This window comes from Teleopsis dalmanni, chromosome X (assembly GCF_002237135.1).
Source record: "Teleopsis dalmanni isolate 2A chromosome X, ASM223713v2, whole genome shotgun sequence".
Lineage (NCBI taxonomy): Eukaryota > Metazoa > Arthropoda > Insecta > Diptera > Diopsidae > Teleopsis > Teleopsis dalmanni.
Genome location: NC_051848.1, coordinates 30,828,355 through 30,854,022, shown reverse-complemented (window position 1 = coordinate 30,854,022; position 25,668 = coordinate 30,828,355). Strand labels below are relative to the sequence as shown.

Genomic DNA, 25,668 nt, shown 5'->3' with positions numbered 1-25,668 from the left:
AAAAAGAAGCATTCATACCAAAAACTTATCTCAAATCGTTTTATTCAACTACTTTATATAAAGTAGTTAATTAAATTTACTTGACAAAAAGATTGAACAAAAATTTAGAAGTCATAACGCTAGATGATCGCTCTCCGTTAGAGTATTTAAACCGTAGCGTTAAGGTTAATGCTTTAGTTCCTCTGGTGTAAACACAAAAATAGGTATGGACAGTGTATTGAAGTTGTGGATAACGAAACTTTTAAATGAAAGAAAGTAAACAATGACTGGAAAATTGAGTTTTATACTCATTTCGATAAGACTCTAGCCTTTACGGCCACAAAATATAACCCTTCTCGGATTCTTGGCATAAGGCCATGCCAAAGCTGCATCAAAAATTTGTTATGACTACTATAAACACTAGAACATAACCCACAGTCAATGATTAAAGTGGAAACTTACTATTTCTAATAAGAACTAGATTCGTATATTAATACTTAAGAGAACTATTTCAAAAAAAAATATATATACATATATTATATTTTTAATAAATGCAAAAAATGTTATTTTAGACTTACCGAAATCCAGTCATAACATTCAAAAGTGTGCTTTTGCCAGAACCTGATGGACCCATAATAGCAGTTAATTCTCCAGAACGGAAAGCTCCATTAATGCCATGTAGAATTTCTTTTGTAACTATATTTGAAAAAATATTTATACTATAAATATATATCTATGTAGCTATTATGGTAACACAGAACACAAGAAAATATGTATAGTAACTGCGAATAATCTCTATTGATTATCCACATTAATCAACTAATTAATTAATAATTTTACTTACCAAATTTACGTTCTGCAAATGAAAATCGTCTCACTGTATATTTAACATTTTCGAATTCAATATCAACTTCATTGCAACGTGGAAAATTTGCTTCAATATTTTCATATTTAGTTTGTTGTTGGAGCAAATCCTTATTTACTTGTGGGTTGACAGTTTCATCAATGGATATTTCAGAACTGCCTGCACTTGAACAGCAGTTCATACCTCCTCCTCCGCCACCACCTCCGCCCCCAGTACCATTTCCATCTATGGTCTTAATATCGTGATGCAGGAGAGTCATTGCACTTTATACACTTTATACGATAAATTTTTACGATTATCTCTAACACGAGCCTCCCAATCAACTGCGTTTTAACCAACTAGTCTGGAAAATGAGAATATTTTTATTATCAGTTTTTATAGTTCCACCATATAAACATATCATGAAAATTATACAATTAAACAACAATCATGATTAATTGCACTTTGTAATCTGACGATTTGTTATATATTTTATTAGTTATTTACTATTTCTTAACATTTATAGTTTATTGCAAATATATTGTCATAAAGATTAAGGGTATCTGTATGGGATTTAATGGGATTTCAATGAATTTATTTGTGGGTAGCAATGGAAGTTTTAACGACTAGTTAATCTATTTAGATTCTATGAATAATGGAATGATTTCTAGCCAATTCATCAAACACCGATCTCATCCAACTTATGCAATATTGAATACTTAAAGCCTATATGTAATATTCAAAATAAATGAAACTGCTATTTTAAATTAATTATAAAATTAATAAACAAATTAAATATCAAAAATGTGAATACAAAAAAGTAATAGCCGCATGTTTTGAAAAAATAAAAACCGCAATATAGAATTTCGCTATAGTCGTTCTAGGAAATACTCCAATACATTGTGACCGAAAAGTTTCCGGAAAATTTTAAATAAAACGCAAAATTCTTAATCTTCATCAATATTTATTTTATCTCCTTCAAAATATGCTCCATTAGAAGCGATACACAAATGCCAACGTTTCTTCCAATCATCAAAACATTTTTTATAGGCGCTTTCCGGTATGGCTTTGAGTTCCCTCTGCGAATTCTGTTTTACGTCTTCTATGGATTCAAAACGCGTTCCTCTGAGTGGTAATTTGAGGTTGGGAAACAGGAAAAAGTCACACGGTGCAAGATCAGGTGAATACGGTGGCTGTTCGATGGTATTTATTGAATGTTTGGCCTTAAAATCGTTGATAATGTTGAACAAATTGAGGTGAATCGGAACAAGCCGGGCGTTGACACGTCGCATACACAAATTGTCCACCAAAATCAAACGAGCCATCTCACGACCGATGCCTAGCTCTCGTGCTATCTCTCTAACACTCACATGAGGATTTTTGAACACGATTTCCTTTGCCTTTTCAATGTTTTCGTCGGTGGTAGAGGTCGAAGGTCGTCCAGAACGCGGCATGTCTTCGACGGTCGTACGACAGTCCTGAAAGGCTTTGTACCACTCATAAACTTGAGTTTTCGATAAAACTGATTCCCCATAAGCCTTTTGTAGCATTCGCAACGATTCTGCACACGAAATTTCGTTCGAAAAACAAAATTTGATGCAAACTCTTTGTTCAATATTTTTTTCCATTGTTTTTTTCGCAACGCACTACTGAGGTGAACTGGTTTCAACAGCTGCCGTAAACGAACTGTCTGACAGATCGCGCTCATTTTTGGCATAGTAATTAAGGACAGTGCTGCCAAACTACATAAACTTAAAATATCGAAAAATATACAGCGCGCGAATTTTAAATGAGAATTTCCGAAAGCTTTTCGGTCACAATGTATATAAAGATTGTGTAGAGAATATTTCTTCTTTGATATATATGTGTGTGTGTGTGCGAACCCTTATTTAAAGTTCGTAAATGGTAAAAAATGCATATTGAACAAAACTTTTATGGATTATTTGTTTAGAATCACATATGTGTTGTTACTTAACGCCCCACATAGCTTTATTATTATAGAATTTCGCTATAGTCGTTCTAGGAAATACTCCAATATTCTTTGATATATATATGCGTGTGTGTGAGAACCCTTATTTAAAATTCGTAAATAGTAAAAAAAATGCATATTGAAACAAAACTCTTATAGATTATTTGTTTAGAATCACATATGTGTTGGTACTTAACGCCCCACATAGCTGTGTTATTATAGTATTTCGCTATAGTCGTTCTAGGAAATACTCCAATATTCTTTGATATACATATGTGTGTGTGTGCGAACCCTTATTTAAAGTTCGTAAATGGTAAAAAAAATGCATATTGAAACAAAACTCTTATGGATTATTTGTTTAGAATCACATATGTGTTGTTACTTAACGCCCCACATAGCTATGTTATTATCTGCTACACAAATTATCTATATTATTACTGAAATAGTGCAATTATATATGCAATAGGGTATAACTGTATGGTTTATATAATACATATTTAATAAATTATACTGCAACAAAAACACTTTGCCAAAGTAAATAAAAGTGTGAATCATAATATATATATAACTATAATATGTATATTAATATTTTTTACTTGATATTGTCAGTGAAATCTAAAGATTATTTCATGTGTATATTTATATATGGTATATTCAAAAGCAAACAAATAGATCTAATCGAGATATAATTATAACCATTACTCCTAACAGTTTTTCTGTGATGGGCAACAATCTTTTCATAAAATGTATAAATAATTATAGAGTAAAACCGTTTATTTATTCTTTAACATTTAACATTTGTGAGCATATATAATTAATTCTATTACATAAAGTATACGTTGACATTTTTAATAATTATTTGTAGCAAGTACTTATTTAAGATATGTATGAAGCCTATTTTCAATAACAAATGTGATATTTAAAAATTTATATAAATTAAATTTATATAAATTTATATAAATAATTGCTATTAACAGTAAAACTTAATTTTGTTTGTTATACAAAAATTGACTATTGATGTAATAACGTATAAATAATGAAAAAGATGAATTTATTATATATAATTAATTATATATATTTAACTATATATAATTAATTATATATAATTAATTATACATAATAAATTACATATAATTAATTATAAATAATAATATTATATATATATAATTAATTAATTATACATAATAAATTACATATAATTAATTATAAATAATACATGGGATATGATTAATTCTATACTAAATTCAAAAAAAAAATTTTCATATATTATATACTAATATACTAATATTATAAATTCACTTATTGGTACTTTAATGTAATAATTTTGTCAAACGATGTATTTACACAAGTGAATAATTGATTTATAAAAGTTCATTAGCATATAAAAATGATATATACATTAGATTTTAATTGTTTATTTATTTAAAACTTTTAATAGTTAAGCTACTTCTAGCAAATAGTTTCACAGTTAACTTTTCAATCAATTAATAACACACGAGTTAACAATTAGTAAAAAATATTATCTTGATTCATGTTGTGATATTTCACATTTACAATTATTTGATAAATAAAATTTGACACCTGATAATTTGCAATTTAGGTAATTCTTTCTGTGGAAAGCTACTCCTTTTTTTTAACATCTGATTTTATTATAACATCTGAAGCAATGTTTTCCTTTTCAGCTTCGTAAAAATTTTTGAGAAGGACATCAAACTCGAAGCTAGAGAGTTGGAATGAATTTGTATTTTTTCATGATATTTTCTGGCTATATTTTTTACTTCATTCTTTACCAAAATATCCTAAGGTCCCGATAAATTTGTGTGATTCGTCTATATAGCCAATCAAATCTCAATTATCAATTTCGTACTGCTACAACTATTGTAATACTTTTTAATTGTGCCTATATCTGAAAGGTAATACTTTTTGTGTATGGATCTGCTCATATGCCTGCTAGTAAAAAGCAAATTAAAAAGACCCACACTGTTATAACTAACGTGGCATGGTTTAGAAAACTTCGTCACTGTCACAATGATGATACTAATGTCAATATCAAGGTTTTTTTTATTTACATAGAACACAACAACAATTTCACATATCACATTTACTCCATAATTCCTATTAACCTAATTTAATTTTCTAAGATAAAATTAAATTTTAATACGTAAAAAATTTTCTTATTCCAAGAATCGAAGGGGTCTCTCTGCAGCTAGTAATTTGTGCCGTTTAGAAATAATGTCGTCAATAAAAAACAAAATATATATAAACTTCAAGTCATTAGTAAACAAGCAGGCATTAGAAAAAACTTTGAAAATTTTTACTAAAGAATTTATTGGAAACTATGTACTATGTACTAAAGTACTATGTACAGTGTTTTTTTATAGCCTTCAATGTAAAGTGTTTTCCCGGAATATCTTTGCACGTGTTCACAAAACGGCGCTATACGAAAACGAAAATTGATTAAAGTTTTGGAAAAACCTAAAAATGACGTTTTCTCGTATTTGAAAAAATTCAAAACAACAATTGAAGAAGATATAATGAAGCTTGAAGGTAAGGATCTCAGTTATTATGTTATCTTTAGGTTTTATGTTCAGTTGTAATTTGCTCCGATTTTTCAAAGTACAATGGCATATTAATTTCACTTTGATAAAAAATTTGTCCATATATTTTAATTAACTGAATGATTGGATTGGATGTCAACACAGTCAGAGCAATGTCCCCTTCACAGGGATATTTAAAACATAGTAAGTTGGTTTAGTCAAAACATTTTAGAGTTGCACTAATTTTATTAGTTATAGGGTTGAGAAACAATCGTATTAGTAAGTTTATTTTATTAAGTAGAAAAATTATGAATTGTACATTAATGGAGTTGTTAACAGCTACTACCTTTATTATTTCTAATAGGTCATGTAATACAATCGACGTATGGTAATCTACCTCACTTTAAATGTGAAACCCATTTTTGTTTTAGACTATGAAGGAAATTGTCATATCTTCATTTCATCGTTTGTGTTTATGTTAGAGAACGTACAAAATTGTTGAAATGATGATCTATTTTCCTAAATGAATGCTAACCACACCACAACAGCAGGGAGTATAGAATATGTTTCTTAGGGTTACATTTTGAAATTTTGAAAATTCCTGCAGAATGTATTGAGTGTAATAACATAATAATTAATTCAAACAATTATAAAGAAAAATATTTATTTGTTTCTATATATATATAGATATATATATATTAGAAACATATCATATTATTATAAAAGTAATATAAGAGAAGTCTACAAATTTACATATATGTTTCCTTGAACTATGAAATTGTATAATTTGAGTTGATAATTTATAACATATTACAAAAAAAAAAAAAAAAAAAAGCAAAGAAAAAGAAATTGCCGATAAAATGTAGAACAGATTGTCTGCGTGTTTGCTCATAAAATTAATATACACAGCGTATTATCATTTAAGCCCTTCAACTGGTGAAATACTTCTATTAACATATTGCCAAGTCATTATTACTAGAAAATGAGTTAACTTTAATGGCAGTATCTTTGTTGAAGAGTGACAAACAAAAAAACATCCATCCAAGTTAACAGATGATGTCTAGCGAAATAAAGTCACTAACGGCGCATGTACAATATAAAATGCAAATTTTATTATATTTTAGTGTCAAATAATAAAATTAACATATTAAAAAATTAAAAAAAAAATTTCTAAGTTTAAGAATATATATTGTCAACAAAATTGTCACGTTTCCCTAGGAAACACAACACAAATATTTATTCAATTCTAATAATAATGAGCAATTTTGTTTATAAATCCATTAAATATTTAAAAAACGCATCAAACCAAATTTTTTAAGTTTTTTATTTCATTTATTTTTATATTTATTGTTGTTGATATAAACAATTTGTTTTTAATAATGTGCTGTTTAATATTTATTTTAATTGCCACTTACAATGTTTACATTTTGATTGTTTTTATTTTATTTATAAATTCTTTTATTCAAATACTACAAAAAATATATCCAAAAAAAGGTTCTGCGATAATCATTATATAAAATTGAATACTCAGGAAAATAAACCATTAAGTCCAAATATTTTTTAATATCTTAAGTAGTTGGTCTTAGGTAGTTGGTTACCATATTATCTCTTATAACTGCAATTTTGGCTGTTTATTAAACTAACAGGACAATTCTGGCAACAATCTTTCAGCTCACTACATTCAAAAAAAGATCGTTTGAAAGATCTTTAGTAATCTGGTACCGGTCTTTTGCGAGACAGCAAGCTTTTCCGTCTTTCTAAAGACCAAATGAAAGATCTGCTATTGATCGAATCTTTCGTTTATGAGCTAACATTTTATTTGTGTTTTTCGTGTATAAACTTTTTTTATGTAAAATAAATAAACATAAAAATTCAAATAAAAATTAAAATAAAAATTAAAATAAAAATTAAAAATTATTTAATTAATTAAAATTTGTGAAAATGGAACAATTATTTCTAACTTCGTTGTTAATACGACGTAAACGTAAATGTATTGATATACTATTATACTGGCTCTATAAAAATCCTAAAATACATATTTTACATATTTATTTATATATAATATATATAATATGTATATACTTTGCAGAAGAGCAAAGTGGATTTGTCTCCGAAAAAAGCACAAGAGTACATCCGGCAAATAATAAAAGAAAAGTCAAGAGAATATAGCTTTGTTTTGTGGACTACACTAAAGCGTTTGATTCCCTTAAGTAGAATCACTTATAGTCGATTTCAGAAGAGCTTGGTATACCAAACCACCTGCTCAATCTGATAAAAATCCTTTTTGATAATAATGAAGCAAAAGTGCGAGTAAACCAAATAACATGTAATTCGTTGTTCGTTCACACTCCAGAAAGTAGTAGTACTTCATTTCAAGTACTTATTTACAATATTTACTTTAATTGTTTCAATCATTCATATGTTCGAACAAGATGTTCGAACGCGATGTTCAAATAATTTATGTTGTAGGTCAGACACGTAGACGCCACAGCGGTATATACATATATAGGAGGAAAACAAAATTAATAATTTGCGTTGTGTGGACGACACACTCATTTTGGTATCCAATAAAAATGAGCTCACCCTATTAATGAAGAAATTGACATCCATAAGTCGGCGTTATAGCCTAGGGGTCTTCTGCTTCTTATTTGGCACTATAATCCAGTGTGAACCTTGGCCTCCCTAAACTAGGGATAAATATTTCCAAAACAAAAGTTATGATAGTTGATAGACAAAATAACACCCAACCAAATGTAACGATAATTACAGATTTCAAGGTAGTAGATAAATTTAACTACTTGAGATCCCTCATAACTAACACTTGCAGTAGATCTGAAGAAATTAAACGTCGTATATAATAATGGCAAGATCTGCAACAACGAAACTTATAAAAATATAGAAAGATAAAACTATAACCAAATCTACAAAATTTCGCGCTGTAAACCAAAAAAAAAATTAGACAGACTGAAGATTGAGACCTTCGAAATGTGGATCTATAGTAGAGTGTGAAGAATTCCATGGTCTACTCACAAAACTAACAACTCGAAAATAAAGATGTAAAAATAAGGCATATGAAAATGACAGAATACCTAAAATTTTACAAACGGTCTTCCAGATCGATCTTACAAAGATTTTACGAAAGACTTTTGACGATCTTTACCAGAATTAAGTATTGTTACTAGCGGACGTTACATATAACAAGTTAAAAATTTTTATTTCATAATATTGTTAATACGTAATAGTACAATAAAAAAATTAAGATGAAATTGTTAATAATTTTTAAATTTTTAGAATAGTGCTTATTTATTTTTATGTACTTATTTGGTTTTAAAACACACTTAAATGAATCTTTAAAATAAAAGTTTATAAATTGGTTTTTACTTTTATTTTTATGTTTACATAGTTATCTGTATAAACATCCCTTTATAAAAATTACAGATAATTCTTCAAAAATAAAAACAAAAATCAATTTATAAACATTTTTCTTATAGATACACATAAGCCTTCTGTAAATTTTTTTTCCTCTAAATCTATTTCATCGTTCTCAAACTGCTTTACTCCCTTTTTTTAATACTTAAAACAAATGCTAAAATCTATTTTCGGAATCGCTTTCAAACGCCGAACGATCAAGTTTTTAACTCCTCAATAATATTGAAATGGTGTTCTTGGAGTGATTTCTTGAACTTAGGGGACGATTAGAAGACACATTATGCTAAATCCAATGGTTGAAAAACAATATAAATTGAATTTTTGGCAAAATGGTGCCGAAGAATTGTTGTAGTCTAAAATGATACATTATTGTGATGCAAAAACCAAAAAATGGACCACATCATGATAATCGAAAAAAACTGTTAATATGATTTTAACGCGATTTTTTCGGTCCTGGCTAGTTTCCTAGTTTCGCTCGATGTTTCCGAATTCATTTCATATTATCCGGGTAATTAGAAAGCACTGTTCAAAGGAGATCAAAGGAAAGTATGTACATTATCTAAGAGGACCCTTTTAATTATCAAATCATTGATTTGCTTTATGTGTTTATTCTTAGGATTATTAAAAAAGTTTGTCGTTTGTTTTGTGCTTATAATGGAATTTATGAAACTGATATTTTCCGACTCTTCACAAAAAAATTCTATATTTAATTCACTAACTTTTTTGATTTTACTAATTCTAATTTTACTAATTCTTTAATATTCTGAGTTGCCTTTTCTTAAGTACTTTCTTCAATATAACTTTATACTCATTTATTATTTACTTTCTTTAAATAGCTACTAAAGAATCTAATAATTAACAATATCTTCTCTTGAAAAATACGCGGTACCCATTTTGCGAACAGCTTTCTAATAGTCAAAAATTCATATAAAATATATTCTATATATTTTTCTGTGATCCGAAGTAACAACCTTATATATTCAACCAGCGTGTTTAACAGAGCGAAACTGTGTGAGGTTTTGTATAAATTCACCATACCAATTAATAATAACTATTTTCTTTAAACCAACATCATTCCAATAAACCAAGTTGTTTGTTGGTTGTTCAACAGCAATTTTTCTTATACAAAAAAAGTTTCTAATCTACTTACATAACTTTTTTTATTAATTCCTTCGAAAATATTAAAAAATGGACTTCCAAAAATCACCAATCAATTAATTATTTCTCTCCAATGCATTCTTACTACCAAACAACTCCATCCCATTTCGCACCATCATCGCCTATCCACATTCTAACCTATGTATACGTGTTTGTAATTACTTTGATGTTATCTACTTAATAGATCTCTATGGAGTGCAGCAACAACAATTAACATAGTGGTGAAAAAATAAATTGATTTTCGCATAAACTCGAATTTTACGAAAGTTAGTATTTTGACATAATTTTTATTCTATATCTTACGATAAACAACATAAATATCCGCAAAAGAAAGTTTGACTGTATTGGTCACACCTTACGAAAGCCATCGAATAAAATTTGTTTTCAAGTCCTTACGTATAATCCGCGAAGCAGTACAAGAAGAAAAATGCCTAAGATTATCTGGCGCAGATCAATACTAAACGAAACCAACAGATAACACATTTTGGCAGATCATAGGCAGATCAATATTGTTGAGCTCAGAGAAGTCGCAGTAAGAAGTCAAAAATGGAGACAATTTGTAGGTAGCCTTTGCCCAGTATAGATTATTACGTAATTATATAGATTAGCTATTATGTATTTTTACTATCAAACGGATGGAGATGATATAAGTACAAATGTTAAAAATTATTTTTATTAAATAAAATTGAAATTTATTAATAATAAACAAAGAAATAAAAATACATTATATCTTATAGATATATTATTGTGAACTGTCATATATATCTCTCATACCATACTTAAAAGTAATTACAGCAGAACGGTGATGACCTTTTGTGGAAATTATTTAAAAGTATTTTTAATGTATAATATAAATTATATATATATAGTAATATATATTATAATTTAAAAAAAAAACCATCTTTGTTTCAATCATCAACAGAAAGCATTCATGAGCAGTAATAATATGATAATTTGCATTTATCTATGTGTTTATTATTAACATTAATTAATTGTTGTGACTAACCAATTTGCATGAAATTAAAAGTTAGAAATCCAAATTATAAATAGTCAAAAATGTGTCAGATACAATGCGATAGCAATAGATTAACACCAAAATTAGTAGGTTAGGTCAGTATCTTTGATGATGGAGCCACGAATTTTATAACACCAAAATTCATGTCAAAAATGAAAAAAAAAACGCCAAAAACGAGAAAAACGATTAATAACTTTATTGAATGAATATTTATAACGAATGAATAAATCAATTTATTAAATAAATAATTGGACACTGAAATGATTTTACTAAACTTTTAATATTAATATTAACTAACAAATTTTATTTAATTTTTACAAACAAATAAATTATTTAAAATCATAAAAACGTTAAATAAAGTAATCTTAAGCAGTTACGGTAGAAAAGGTGCTGACATTTAGATACATTTTTATGTATCTTAACTCAAAGTAGTGATTAATTATCGAACCTATAATTAAAAAACAGAAGGCGTAATTATATGATATAAAGTTATAAATTTTGAAATTACATATTTTTTCAATTTTTCATATAAATAATTAGTATTTTGTTACGTGTTCTATTAATTCTCACATTTGCTTTGCTATGTGGATCAGCAAATAGTGGATCTGCTGTTTTATTTTTTCCTTAGTGTTGCTCACTTGTTATATATTAAAAATCAGAATTAGGTTTTTATGCCAACGAAACGTTCAATTATTCAACGTTAATTCGTAATCAAATTCAGTCTACTTTCAACTCAACACATTTGCTTTCAGTTCAAATTTATTCTAAAATTCTATGAAATACAACAAATTTATCTACAACTTGAAGCTAAGGTACGGTGTAGGCGGAGGTTAATATAGTACTTTTAAGTCAAGAAGGCAGTTAGTCTGAACGACATACCATATCTTCACAACAATTATGCCAAGACAGCTTTACTAAACCGAATAATGTCACTAATACCCATAGACTTTGGCAGAATATTGTAAGTAAATAATATATTTCTTATCCTATAATGATTTATAACTTCGACAGTAACTATTGTATGAGTCCTCCTATTGAAATGTAATCTAAATTAATCAATTGATACGTTCTTCGTTCTTATCTGATTTCAACTGGGTCATACCATAAGCATATGAATTTAAAGAAATATTTCGATCTACTAACCTTCGTAAGTTACAAGTTTTCTAATAATACGGATTGATATGTTGAAAAATCTTATATGTATTAAAACCTACTTTATAAGCATATAGGTGAATAAATCTTTTTTTTATTTATTTAGTAATATAAAACAAGACCTAAAACCTCTCTCTTGCCTGTCTTATTTAAAAAAACCAAAATTAAGTCTTTTTAATATAACTTAATATGATGAACAAACCTCTCTTATCCTCATGACATGTATGGTAAAAAAGTAGTAAGACCCACACAGGTAATAAATTTTATGTATACAGCAGTCGTGGGAAGAAAATTTTCTCTTGTGCACTACTTTTACTGCCTTAATATGCTGTGTTATCGTACCAGTAACTGAGTCATAAGAAAGCACCGATAGGATTATTAATCTAACATATACTAGAATCAGTTGAGAAGTTTTATTGGTTGAGAAAAAGTTCTATATCCCAGTCGAATTCTGAGCTCGCAGTATTACCTATATAAATAATGATAACTCTTTTTCCAAACTCTATAGACCGAATAATTTAGTTAGACATAGTTATATTATATTATATATATTAAAAACAACTGAATAAAAAAAAGTTTTGTTGTGAACATTATTCAATTAGCGGCATGTCTATACCTATAGTAAATTGCTAATGGTATTAGTGGTGCTAGTGTTCCACTAGACGTTGTTTCGACGAAAATAAATGTAGACTATACTGACGAGACAATCAAGAATTAAGGAAGTTACGATAAATCGCTTTAAGTCACATCGTAAATCATAGGTAGAAAGGGAGGACCGTTTCATATGGACTGGCCCAACAAGGACTAATGAAGGATTATGTTAATAATTATTGTGTGGTATTGTCTTAGATCTAGATTTAAAATGAATGGAACGATCATTTTTTTTCTTGGTTTACATATGCTGTGTGCTGCTAGAACTCAATTACAATTCCGGCAAGCATAGTGGGCTTGCCACCGTGCCATTAACAGCTACAAGTACATAGTAGTATTTATTGACAATGATAACTCTTTTTCGAAGCTCTTAATCTATCTATCTTGACAATTTTCAAAGTATATCCAAAAAAATTTAGTTAGGCATCTAACTTATTAATTTAATAATTATTAATTTTATTTTATATTTATATAGCACTTTAATTTATTATTTAAGTATATTGGAAATATGGAAATGTGATCTTTACATGTGTTTACCGAATGTTGTAATGATTTATAAAAAATTTCAAAATTAAAAGACAAATATATGAAATCAGCAGTTAGAACATTTTAATGTACAATTATAGTATACTATAATTGTATACTAAGTAGTAAATATACAAATATTTGCTTATAGTATACTAAGTAAATATTTGAATAAAAAATAAAAATTAAATAAACTTAATTTATAAAATTCTATTATAAATTATTAAAATTAAGTGAAAAAGTACTAATTTTATACTACCTCCTACGGACTCATTTATAGTTACGAATAGCCGTTTGTGGTTTCTTGACAAAATTTATTATGTTATATCAATATTTAATAAGCAATTATTTACTTTAAGCAAAAAACAATTACGACTAAATAAATATGTAATATTAAGAAGCTGTAAAATAATAAATTATTCTGTATGTTTTAGTACCGGTGGTTTACCTGATGTGATTAATAAACACTATTACTTTTATTTTCTGATACTACAAAGTTCATATTTATTCTTCCTGCTAGAAAAAAAAGTTCTAAAAATTATTTGTGAGTTAACACTAAAATTAATTTTAAAGTTAACTAAGAATAAGAGCTGGCTCGTCCCTAAAGTTATGATAAGGTATCATTTCTCAGCAGAACAGAGTTGGGTTTGCTGGTGGTGGGATATTTAACGGGTTACTACGGACTACGTTATAAGCTTAAATTAATGGATCTGTCCGAAGAGATAGATTGTTGACTCTGCTTAGAAGCAGACGAGACTTCCAGTCACATTCTCTAAGACTGTCCAGTCTTGATCTGAGCCGGGAGTAGATCACAGGATAGAGAACTACTTCCTCTTCTGGCATTAGGAGGTCCTCAACGGCTGACATTTTGACTTTTATTCGAAGAGCGGAATGTCGGTTAGGGTCTGTAGCAGCACAAAAGATCAACTTCGTTAGGAGACGGTACCCTGTTTATTTCTATTCTATTCTATTAAGAATAAGAAACTGGATTATAGGTCCTTCGCCCTGATTTGAAATATAGATACAAATAAAGAAACTTTACCCATAAGAGTATTAAGACCAGAAACGCATAATTTTCTTCAATAGAAGAAAAGTTCTTCAATAGAAATTTGTTCGTTGAATCAACTCGCTTATTATGACACAATTTCACAATATGGATATTTCTGTCAGTGTAGGTTTTAAACCTTTACGCCACCCAATTTTTTCAATTGTATTCCGAAACCTTTTTGCTCAGTTCAGGCGTAAGGCTACATAAGGCTATGTTTAAAGGTTCTCTGCATAAATTCACCTATTGCTGTCAGTCTTTCTGTAAATTATGCTGGAAGACCTTCAAGAACAATGGCAGACGCAAATTGGTATAAAAATAGTGTATATAATTAAACTATTATTTGTTATTTAATAAATGCAATATAAAATTAATCTATAAAATTGATTATGAGATTAATAAAATTTGCAACTCTTAGATGAAGATACTCCTATATTTAATAACCTTCGAAAAATTCAAAAAATCACTATATAAACTACCATGTACCTTATTTCAATTTGGAAACAATTTGAAAAAACTGGATCTAATCGTGCAATTGTACGATTTAGCTTTAGGGTTACTTTAGTATCATCTTTCTTTCAAGACTATTACAATTAAATTTCAAAAACAGCTTTAAAAAGTTATAATCACAATAAGTACTCACATCACAGATAAAACTATCTATGAAAAGATCATAGGTAATTCTGAAATGGTTATAGTTTCGGCAAATATTATTTTTACTACTTTTCACTTTTCTGCTAAAATATTTATGATGCTTCAACCCAAACATATTTCATTATTTGATTTATGCATTTAAGTAAAAATCTTATAATAAATAAAGAATTCATTCAATTGTGAAAAAATCATTACCATGAACGGATAAATTTCTTTTATCTTTTGATCAAGACCTCGACTATAGAAAATTATTTCTATTTTTGTGCTACTACTTGCGAAAAAATTATATTTTTTTTGTTTTTATGCAGCCAAGCAAAATGGAACTGAAATTATTTATCTCTTATTTAATGGCTTTTTCTATGAATCGCAAAAAAAAAATAAAGGCAAAAAAATATAAGAAATATACATAATTGTTACAACAGAGTTGTGCCAGATACAGTTGTGGTACGCCAGCTAGCGAAGATATAAAACGCTGAAGTACTTCAACTTTGTATATGCAAAGTAAAAATATAAATGTAAGGGTATTGTATTTTCTTAAGAGAAAGACAATGCCAGAATTCATACTTTAGCATAATGACGAAAATATACAACCAGCTTGAGAAAAGTTTTATTTTTGCTAGATATATGAATAGTTTTACAACTATTTACAACGATTAATCATCGCTTTTAATTTGACAGGCACGAGTTCTAAACCTGACACTTGCAACCCGAACAAATTATATATGGACTATAAATATTTCGAATATTTCCTAAGACCACTGATAATAATGAATGCCCGTTCTTCAATATCACATTGTTTTTTGTGACATTAAAAGTTTCTCTATATGCTATTTTTCTCATTACGAGTACTGATTAATTTAGAGAAATGTTGTTAGAATAGCACTTTCTTTTAGATTTCGGGATCGTGATTTACTTTCAACATGAGAATAGACTATTATTAACTTTCATAAAATTGTCACTTCGGGGGAATGAGACATTTGATATGTGAACTGTAATAATTTTATCATTACTAATTATATTAGTTTCAGTTGATATTACTCAGTAATTTATTAATTGGAATTTAAATCATATTATTATCATATTACAGCATAGACGATACTACAAAATGATGAAGTAGTGTGATTATTCAGGCAATAAGTCTACGTAAGATATATAGTTTTCTACAAGCTAAAGGATATTTATTTTAGAATCTACCATAGGATATATATGGTTAATAAATATACATATATGAGATTTATTATGATACCATTCAGGGAATTATGTTGTTACAAATGAAATCGATATTGTATTAAAAAGTATTTGAAGAGGCAGCTAGAGAAAGAAAACATGAGAGAACACTTTATCTCTGCTTAAATAATTAAGCAGACTAGCGCCCATGTTATGTAAAATGTCACGGGCACGTCAAATTTGGCTATTTCGTATTTTCGTATACTCTTACTTATATACTTTTTTGTTGTGCCTAACTTTTAAAGGAAATATATGCATACATACAATACTTCTTTGACTAAGTGGCGAGGTACAGATAAACTCGGCTCTCATGATCGAATTAAAACCGACATTTGTTTTTTTCTCTCACTTTAAATTTTTTAACTTGCATTGAAAGCAACAACAATTTTGATTTTGACGTATACGTGACACTCTAGATAACATGGGCCTAGAGAATGCTCGAACGGTAGAGTCATCTGGAGAAGAGTATTACAAAAGGTTTTTAATATCTAAATTACATATTTAGAATTATATGTTAAGGAAAAGTTATGCAAAATTTTATACGAATTTCCTTAAATTAATAATAAATAATAATAATAAAACTCGTACATTGTTTTTAAATATAAGAAAATGTTTACGAATTTGAAGCAGAATTGCTGTTCGAATAACTCGAACTGCTTAAGCATTTTTAAAGCATTCGATCCAAATGTTCGAATTCTAGTATTATGTTAGAATAACATTATGTTCGAAGACTTTAAAGCAATAATTCTCACATAAAGCACATTTGTTAACGACCTTTCATTTGTCGTTTCTTTATTTAGTTTCAATTAAATTATAAAATGTCTCTCCATTTATACAAAATAATCAATTATAAAAATAAATATAGTAAAAACTTAAGTTATATGATTTTCGTAAAAGAATAACATAAGAAACTCAAAAAAAAATTTAACAATAAGCAAAGTTCGTCGGATGTCAATTAGTTTCAATTTCAAATAATTCTACTTAAAAATCATTCAATATGTTAATATACATATGTGATGCAAGATCAAAATTCTACGTATATATATATGTAGAAAAATGTAGAAAAATTTCTAAAGAAAACACCATAAAAAACCGAATATATATAATAAATCTCATATAAAATTTGTCATAATAAATATAATTGCAATTTGCTTACAAACAGAAGTCTTTGAGATATATGTATATGAACGTGAAAAAAATTTAAGGTAGGTTAGTTCCACATGTGGTAGCAAAAAGTTGGCAGTTCATACAAAACAAATCCAACAAATAAAAAATAATTACTCGTAAGCGAATACTTTGTAAATACAAATAAACTCGTATTCATGTATCTGCAAACTAATATTGAATTTTTCATGTTTGTATCTCACTTTCTTCAGAGCGACGTTGCTGACTACATTGAACCTAATGAATTTAAATTTGCTGTCAATTGTTTTTTGCATTTTATTAAGTTTGCTTAAGCAACGCTATAGCTAAAGAAATAAAAATAATTTAATTAAAAAAGTTAAAATAACACAATTTCGCAATATCGACATTTAGTGAAAATAACAAAAAAAATCATTGAAAAAATCATTGAAAAAATCATTAAAAAAATCATTCAAATCGTAATGTAAAAGAAAATCAAACTAATTTCTATTTAGCCAAAGCTATATTTAAGATACTTTGCATATGTAATTTGCTATCGAAGAAAGATACATTTGTTACTGCCTAAACATTTATCCATAGACGTTTAATTGTGTGTTTTGAGATAATGTTATGTGAAATAATTACAGTTAATGAATTGCATATTGATGATATATTTCACAGGAGAAAAGTTGAGTGAATTATAAGCAGAAACTGATAGATACACATACATATGTTATATTTAGTATATAAATTTCAATCCAATAATCAACTGACGTAAGAATTTTTTTTTTTTGTTGTCACTGATTATGAGTTTATAGACATCATAAGTATCAGTGAGTTTATTCATTAAACAATAACACATGTTATTGTAATCAACAAAAATATTAAATAATGTATCATACGATGAACTACTACCATAAAATAGTTTTACATTGTGCTTAAAGTCATGTCATACCAAAGTGTTATCTGTTAACAAAAGGCAAGCCTTTTAAAACCTTTTATTTATTTACAGAGTATTTGAGAAATCTAGGAAAAATCATTAACAAGCTTTAGTTCACTCAGATCTAAATAGCAGAGAATTATACAAATATATCATAACAATAAATATTCCACTATACTGACTAAAATTATTCAGTAAAATTTCGTATTTGTTAAACTCTTTATAGCGTTTAATTTCAGCTGTGAAGATATCAGCTCTCATCATTCATCATTACTTTTGAATTATATTGTTGTCCTAGAACAGAGATTCTTAGCCCGCAATACTTGCCGTTCATTCTTATTGTAATACTCCTTGCAATTAACGTCTTTATTAGACAACGTACATCCATGTGTAAAAACATGTTCTTATAGATGTACAAAGGCAAACGAAGTTATCATATACTATATGCAAGATGATATCTTTGCATGAACAACCAAAAAATAAAGTAACAACTTTTATATTTAATCTTCTTCTTCTAGAAGAAACTTCTAGAGAAGTTCGTAAGGAACTTTTATCTTCTTTTTCTTCTCATTCGGCACTACAGGCCAGTGTGAACCTTGGCCTCCTTCACAACCTGCCTCCACCTGCTTCGAACTTGTGCAGTTGTTTTCCAATTCAGAACTCCGAGCTTCCTGGTGTTCTCGTACACGTTTTCCTTCCATCTCAGCTTCGTTCTGCCTCTAATCCTTGTTGTCATCGGATTAGCATTAAATATATTGACCGGATTTCTTTTAGGTCCCATTCTCGCTATGAACTTTACTTCCTAAAAATTGGAAACTGCATGCCAACGGCATTTTTACAGATATAATAGATGTTTAAAGAGTACTGTAATCTTAAGGTATAGTTTTAAATAATCTTAATCTTAGAAATTTTTGATTTATGTTTTTAAAAAGAAATAAAAGAAATTAAATATACAATTCGATTAAATTATGAACAGTATAAGTAAACGCTCCCGCACACTCCAAAAAATTTCTTAAGCTTAAAGTTCTTAAGTTCTTAAGCTATTCGTTACCAAGTCCGCTCTGTGTACGAAATGAGCTGGCGAGAATAAATTTAAAAACATATTTTTATGCACTCGTAGCCAGCATTTACTCATGAATAGCACATGCGTACGCTTATGAGCAATTCACGAGCATCATTTTTATGCACTCGTAGCCAGCATTTACTCATGAATAGCACATGCGTACGCTTATGAGCAATTCACGAGCATCAGGTGCTAGTTCTTCTAATGTGTATGTGTAATTGTATACCTTGATGACTGCTCTTGTGCTTAAGTGTATGCTTCAATAATTATGAGCAAATATGATCGTTGAAAAAGAGTTTTTTACTTGCATCTATGCTAAAAGCATTGAGTCCAAAAATAAAGTGCTTGTAAATATACAAAAGTGAAGACTGATTTTATGTAATTTCAATGATTTTATTTCCATACTTTGGAAGTGCAATTATAATTTAATACAATATTTAATAATACTTTGTACTATAATACTTAAACGTTATATATGTACTAATTATATTCGAATAGATTACGTAGCCCTTTTAGTAAATTGTTTTTACTGAAAACTCGAAAACAAGCAAGAAAAACTTTTATTATTGTAATAACTGAAGATTACTTTTTAAAGATTAAATAAAAAACCACAAAAAAATGCAAGTTTTTAGTAGCTGTCGTAGTTAGTGATTTGGGCAAAATTAGTTTGTCATACTTATTAACAAAAGATTACAATTTTTGAAGTAACAGCGAAAATATTTCTTCAGGTGTAATTAGTTTTTAACTATTTTGGAATTCCTAACAAATAGTGTATTTGATTTATAATGTATTTGGAAATTTCACTTTAACTTTTCCCAAAGTATGCAATATCTTACATATGCAATTTGCAAAACCAACTATAATATTACACCAGCTTTGCACAATCATAAACCCACAAAAAAATTTTTGTGTGAAGCAGTACTTCCATATGTGATGGAACAAAATGTCTATCTCCGATTTGGTTAGTCTATCCTAACTTTTTTGACAGATTATAAAAAAATAATTATTTACCTATCAATAAATATTTTCCACTTAAAAAGATTGTAAACTATTATAAAAATGAAATTTACGAAATGTATGGATAACCCATATTAAAAAATTACCTAATTCTACTGAATTGTAATTTAAAGTCACATTGTACTTATGAATTAAATAATAATAAATTATTTATAAGTTTATTTTAAGTATACTTACAATAAATTCCTATATTGAATTTATTGCACATATCGATGAGGTGTAATAAACTGAATTGTTATGAATTTATTTTTACAACATTGTTAAGAACATTTCACAATATTGTTATACAGATTAACAAAACTGAAGTCCAAATAATAAATAACAAGAGACATTTTTACGACTTTTTTTAGGTTACATACACTTTATAATCTAAAATAAAAAAATCGTTCTAACGGTCATTAATTATATAACTTAAATTAATGATTTTTTTATTTTTGTGGTGGGGATGAGGTGGAATGCTTTATGCACCATTAAACCGACCGTCGCTGGAATGGTGTGTACGACTTCTACTTTGTAGTATACGAACTAAAACACACCCACTTCGCAATACTTCTGAGAGGATCCTTTATAAGTTGGCCATCCATGCCATATGCTTTTCGCAAAACCTGCGTGCAGGCTCACACTCTTCATCCAAATTGGAAAATCATCAGACTGCTCTTCGTTTTAGATTAGTTTGCACCCAGGTCTTTCTTCTTTTTCCTTAGCACATGAAATGAAATGGTTTTGTTCCAATTTTCTGCTCGTTCTATCATTTTTTCAACGATATACACAACCATGAAGTGACGGTTGATGCCATCTTTCGCAGTTGATAAAAGTATACTCAGCATTGTCCTTAACTAAGCCGCAGTATATACAGTTGGGCTGCTCTGCTTTTTGCATTCTGTATAGATATTTTCGAAACTATCCATGACCAGGTAGGAACTATGTGACATAATTGTCAATCTCGCCGAAATTCCATTCCGTCCATGACTTTATATTCGGAATTAACATTGTCGTCCATCTTCCTCTTAAATCAAAGTTTTCTGGAAAGTTTGTTTTCTTATATTTTGAAGACCTGTTGAGTTGTTTGTCGATCGCTGTTCCTAGCGTTTTCTCCGTTCATGTGCCTGGATATCGATAGGGATGGTTCGACTAATCACCAGAACTGCTGGCTCGGATACAGTTTAATAAGCAGAAGCTACCCGAAGTGCTGCAGTCCAATAGGTCGATAGGTCAACTTAAAGTCTAGTTTCAAATATGCAAATAGGCAGAATAGATCCTTGTGCTACACCTGAATTGATACATTTTTGTCTTTCTCCTTCGGGAGTGTTATAGACAAGTTAAATTAGTTGTAAAAAATAATACTTTTAAAAAATAAAATATGGCAGTACAATAAATGTAATAATAATTTAGTATACTAACATATAACTGTTGTTGTAAACGCTTGTTCTAAAAACAACACAGCAAGTGCATATGTTGATGAAGCAATAACAACAGTTTGACGAAATTCCAAGTTTGACTAACACAAACCAAGATACGGTATTGGTTTGGGTGACTAGCTCGTAAGACTGCATTTCAAATTAGACAGGGTTCAAGTTCAACCCTTAGTATTTGCATTCTAAACAATTATATACAAATAAGTAAATCTAAATTTTTTAATGAAAACTTTTATAGTGAAAATTTTTTAGTAAAAAATAGATACTTTCGTCATAACTGAAGTTAAAAACCGCAAAAAAAAAAATTTGTGAAAATTATTTACTACTCAAAAACTATTTGCAATTAATTAAATATAAGAAATTATTCTAAGATCACAAAAGATAGGTATGTTATTTGTCAATATTCAAAACAGCTGTATGGTCAGTCAGAAACTCAATTAATTAATAAATAATAAAAAATTTATTTTAATAATTTACTGCTGTTCAAAATACATCTGTATTGAAAACAATAGTTCATATTAAGAATTTAGTTTTTTTTTGTCAACACGGACATTAAAAATTTAATTTAATAGAAAATTATTTATTGAGAATTTTTTAGTCAAAATTATTTAATAAAAATATTTTAACAACTATTTTTGTCAAAACGGACGTTAAAAATCAATTTAATAGAAAATTATTATTAAATATTTTTAGTTAAAATTTTTTAGTAATAAATATTTCAAAGTTTTAATTAGATTTGCCGAAAAAGCTACGCTTTCTTATAATGACAAAGAAGTTTTTTTTTTAAAAGTTAAACGGATTTGAATAACAAAGAAAAGAGTAGAACAAAAAATTTAGTTAATTTATTAAAATTTGGCTGACCATCCAACGCAGCCCTCTAAATAAATATTTTGGTGAAAATGTTTTCTATATAACAAAATTGATTAAGGATGTATTATTAGCAAGAGAGACTTATGACTGCAGCTAGCGACTCTGTACAAATCGCCTTTCAAATCAACACCTCAAAGACTAAACCCATGCGCCTGAACTCACGTGACAACAATCAGTTTAAAATATACGGGAAGACCATAGAAGACGTTGAAGGATTTAAGTATCTTGGAAGCACACTAAAAACTGAAGGCGGAACAGATGCAGATATAAAGAAAAGAATAGTGAAGGCTACTGGTACCTTCTCCGGTCTTTCTCGGATATGGTCAAAAAAACACCAAAAAACGAGAAACGAAAATACAAATACTTAATTCCTGCGTCAAATCTGTGCTAATTTACGGCAGCGGTACATGGTACTTAAAACAAGAGGCGATTCGTAAATTACAAACATTTATAAATAGATGTTTATGACGTATAGTCCGTATTTGGTAGCCCCGTACGATAACTAATGCTCATTTGTGGTAAATATCGAAACAAATTCTTATTGAGAAAGAAATAGTGCGTAGGAAATACAAGTGAATTGTGCATACCCTTTGGAAGGACGCAAACGAAATAGTACATGTAACCCTACAATGGAACTCTCAAGGTGCAAGAAAAAGCGGACGCCCCAAAGTAATATGGCGTAGAAACGTTAATATGGAAACGAATAAAACATTTAGGCTGTGTGACAGTTCGAGTAAATTGAGGTAAAGTAAATTGAAATTTCTTAGGGATTTCATGAACTGCACTTATTTACAATTATTTATTATTTTTCTGTTAAAAGTTTTTAAATTTATTTATTTATTTATTAAACATCTTATAAAATTTTTACAATGGAAATATCTAATTTACGTAATTTACCTAATTTCCCCTACTCGAAATTCTGGTAAATACCAACATTCGCTGCCGTACCGACATAATTTACTATTTCCCTCAATTTACTACCAATTTACTCGAACTTGCACATGGCCTTAATGAGTTAAGACATATAATTAGAAATTAAGATTTGTGGAAATCCTATGTAAATAGATTAAGTTCTTTATTTATTCCTTTGTCAATAATAATATAATTATTAGCGACTCCGAAAAATTCATAGAGAGAAAATGTATTCTTCGGAGTTGATAATCATTAACACAATTGTACCATAGACAATACTGAACTGGATACTTAGTTGTAGAATTTTATTCAATTCAATCAATTATTTCAATTTCCAAGTTTTGAAATTTATTTCATTTAATTCAAGCAATTATTGCAATTTCCAAATATGTTTGGAAATTTATTTGGAAATCAAAATAAATTGTAATAATTGCAAAATTCTAATAAATTACTTTTTAATATGAAAATTCTAATAAATTACTTTTTAATATGACAATTCTAATAAATTGAAAGAAATTTGTAAAACGTAAAAAAAATAATTTATTCAGGAATTTAAATTTGCAAGTTTTTATATATTTTTATATATGTATAAGTAAATAATTAGAACAGCAAATAAAGTCTAGAAAAATTCACCTTGACATTTATTCAAACTTACTCACATGTTAAACTATTTACATTATTATTTTGTTTTACAAATATGCCAAGATATTTCTTTCGATACTCGTACTATGAAGCAAGCAGGCATGCCTGACTGTCTGCCAGCTATTAAAACAAAATTTTTCCACACTCCACACAAACTTTCACAAGAAACATGCACATTTTCATATTTTCTTTGCTTTTTATTTTACACTTATAACAGCAATTAAATATCAACTGAGAAAAACAAAAAGAAAAACAAAAAAAAATCAAACACAAAACATAAAATTATGCTTAGTGCCCTACATTTTTCCATATAGAACTGATTAATTTGCGCATGTGAATGCGGAGAAATTCTTAGGCATTTGCTTCTTCCCTCACAGCCCTAATGAAAAACTCAAGCTGTTATATACCATACATACATGCAGGTCAAATACTTATGATAAGGAACTAACCTGTTTGTTTTTGTTTGTGCAGTTGCTGTAGCTGTAGCTGTAGCTTTTAGAATATCAAAAGTTATTAATGTTGCTTCTTCTTCTCTACTACAACAACTTTTCTTTTTACGGTAATTATTTTCTTGACTGCACTTTGTGGTTCCTGCTCTTACAGCGAATTGTTCTTGCTGTGAGTTGTTGTTATTGTTATTGGTAAGAATTTGTTCTTACTTCACTTTGCTTGCGGTGCGTTTATTTTTATATATACATAGATACATATATAAACTTTCAAACAACGATGCGTGTTCGATTGTTGTTGTTGTTTTTGTATGCAACAGTTTTGCGCAGAAATATAAAAAATTGATAATCAATCACACAACACACAAAATGCAATAAAATAAGGGCTCGCAGGAGAAATGTAAATTTATTATTACAAAAAAAAAATTCAAATTGCACTTATTTTTGCTTTTTTACATTTTTTTAACAGAGAAATTTTAAAAACAATAACACACTGTATACCATTACATATTTTCCTTATTGTTAAGGAGCAAAACAATAATAACACTTATCACAATTTTTATTTTGTTATTTGAATATAATGCTTTACAAATATTTTTGTTTTTGTAGGAAGAATAATTAAATTTTATTTTATACTTCAAATTTTATTATTTCCTTAAACAAAAAAAAATTAAACATCTCTTTCCTTTTGAAATTTCCTCTTGTTTTGTTATTGTTGTAGCACTTTTTCGAAATATATATTTTTTTTTATTCAACACAAATGCATTTTCATTTGCATTTAATTAAAAATTTCGTTTTAATTTTAAATTATATTGAACTTATTTTCTACGCATGGTGTATACTTAAATTTTTAATTTTTCCCCGATTTATTCGATTTTTTTTTTGTTTTTTATTACAAAACTATTTCTTTCGCTTGAACCATGCTAACACGCCAATTGCCGCTGAGAAACTGAAATATATTGCTGCTGTTTCTCTTATAATATTCAGAGTCTCGCACAGCACAAGAGCCACCAAGCATTGACTTCACTTTGTTTATAAAAATACATAAACAAAAAT

The 25,668-nt window shown here is 28.1% G+C and overlaps 1 protein-coding gene across 1 annotated transcript in view; it reads right to left on the bottom strand.

Moving 5' to 3' along the window:
- LOC119662757 (ATP-binding cassette sub-family G member 1) overlaps positions 1–24,918 on the bottom strand; it is a 68,816-nt gene extending 43,898 nt beyond the window's left edge. Inside the window, exons 1-3 of the mRNA XM_038072503.1 lie at positions 24,616–24,918; positions 824–1,187; positions 558–675 (exon numbers count right to left, since the gene is read on the bottom strand). Of these exons, the coding sequence (XP_037928431.1) occupies positions 558–675; positions 824–1,103 (398 nt within the window). The 5' untranslated portion in view covers positions 1,104–1,187; positions 24,616–24,918. The remainder of the gene's footprint in view (positions 1–557; positions 676–823; positions 1,188–24,615) is intronic.
- Between the last annotated feature and the right edge of the window lie 750 nt (positions 24,919–25,668).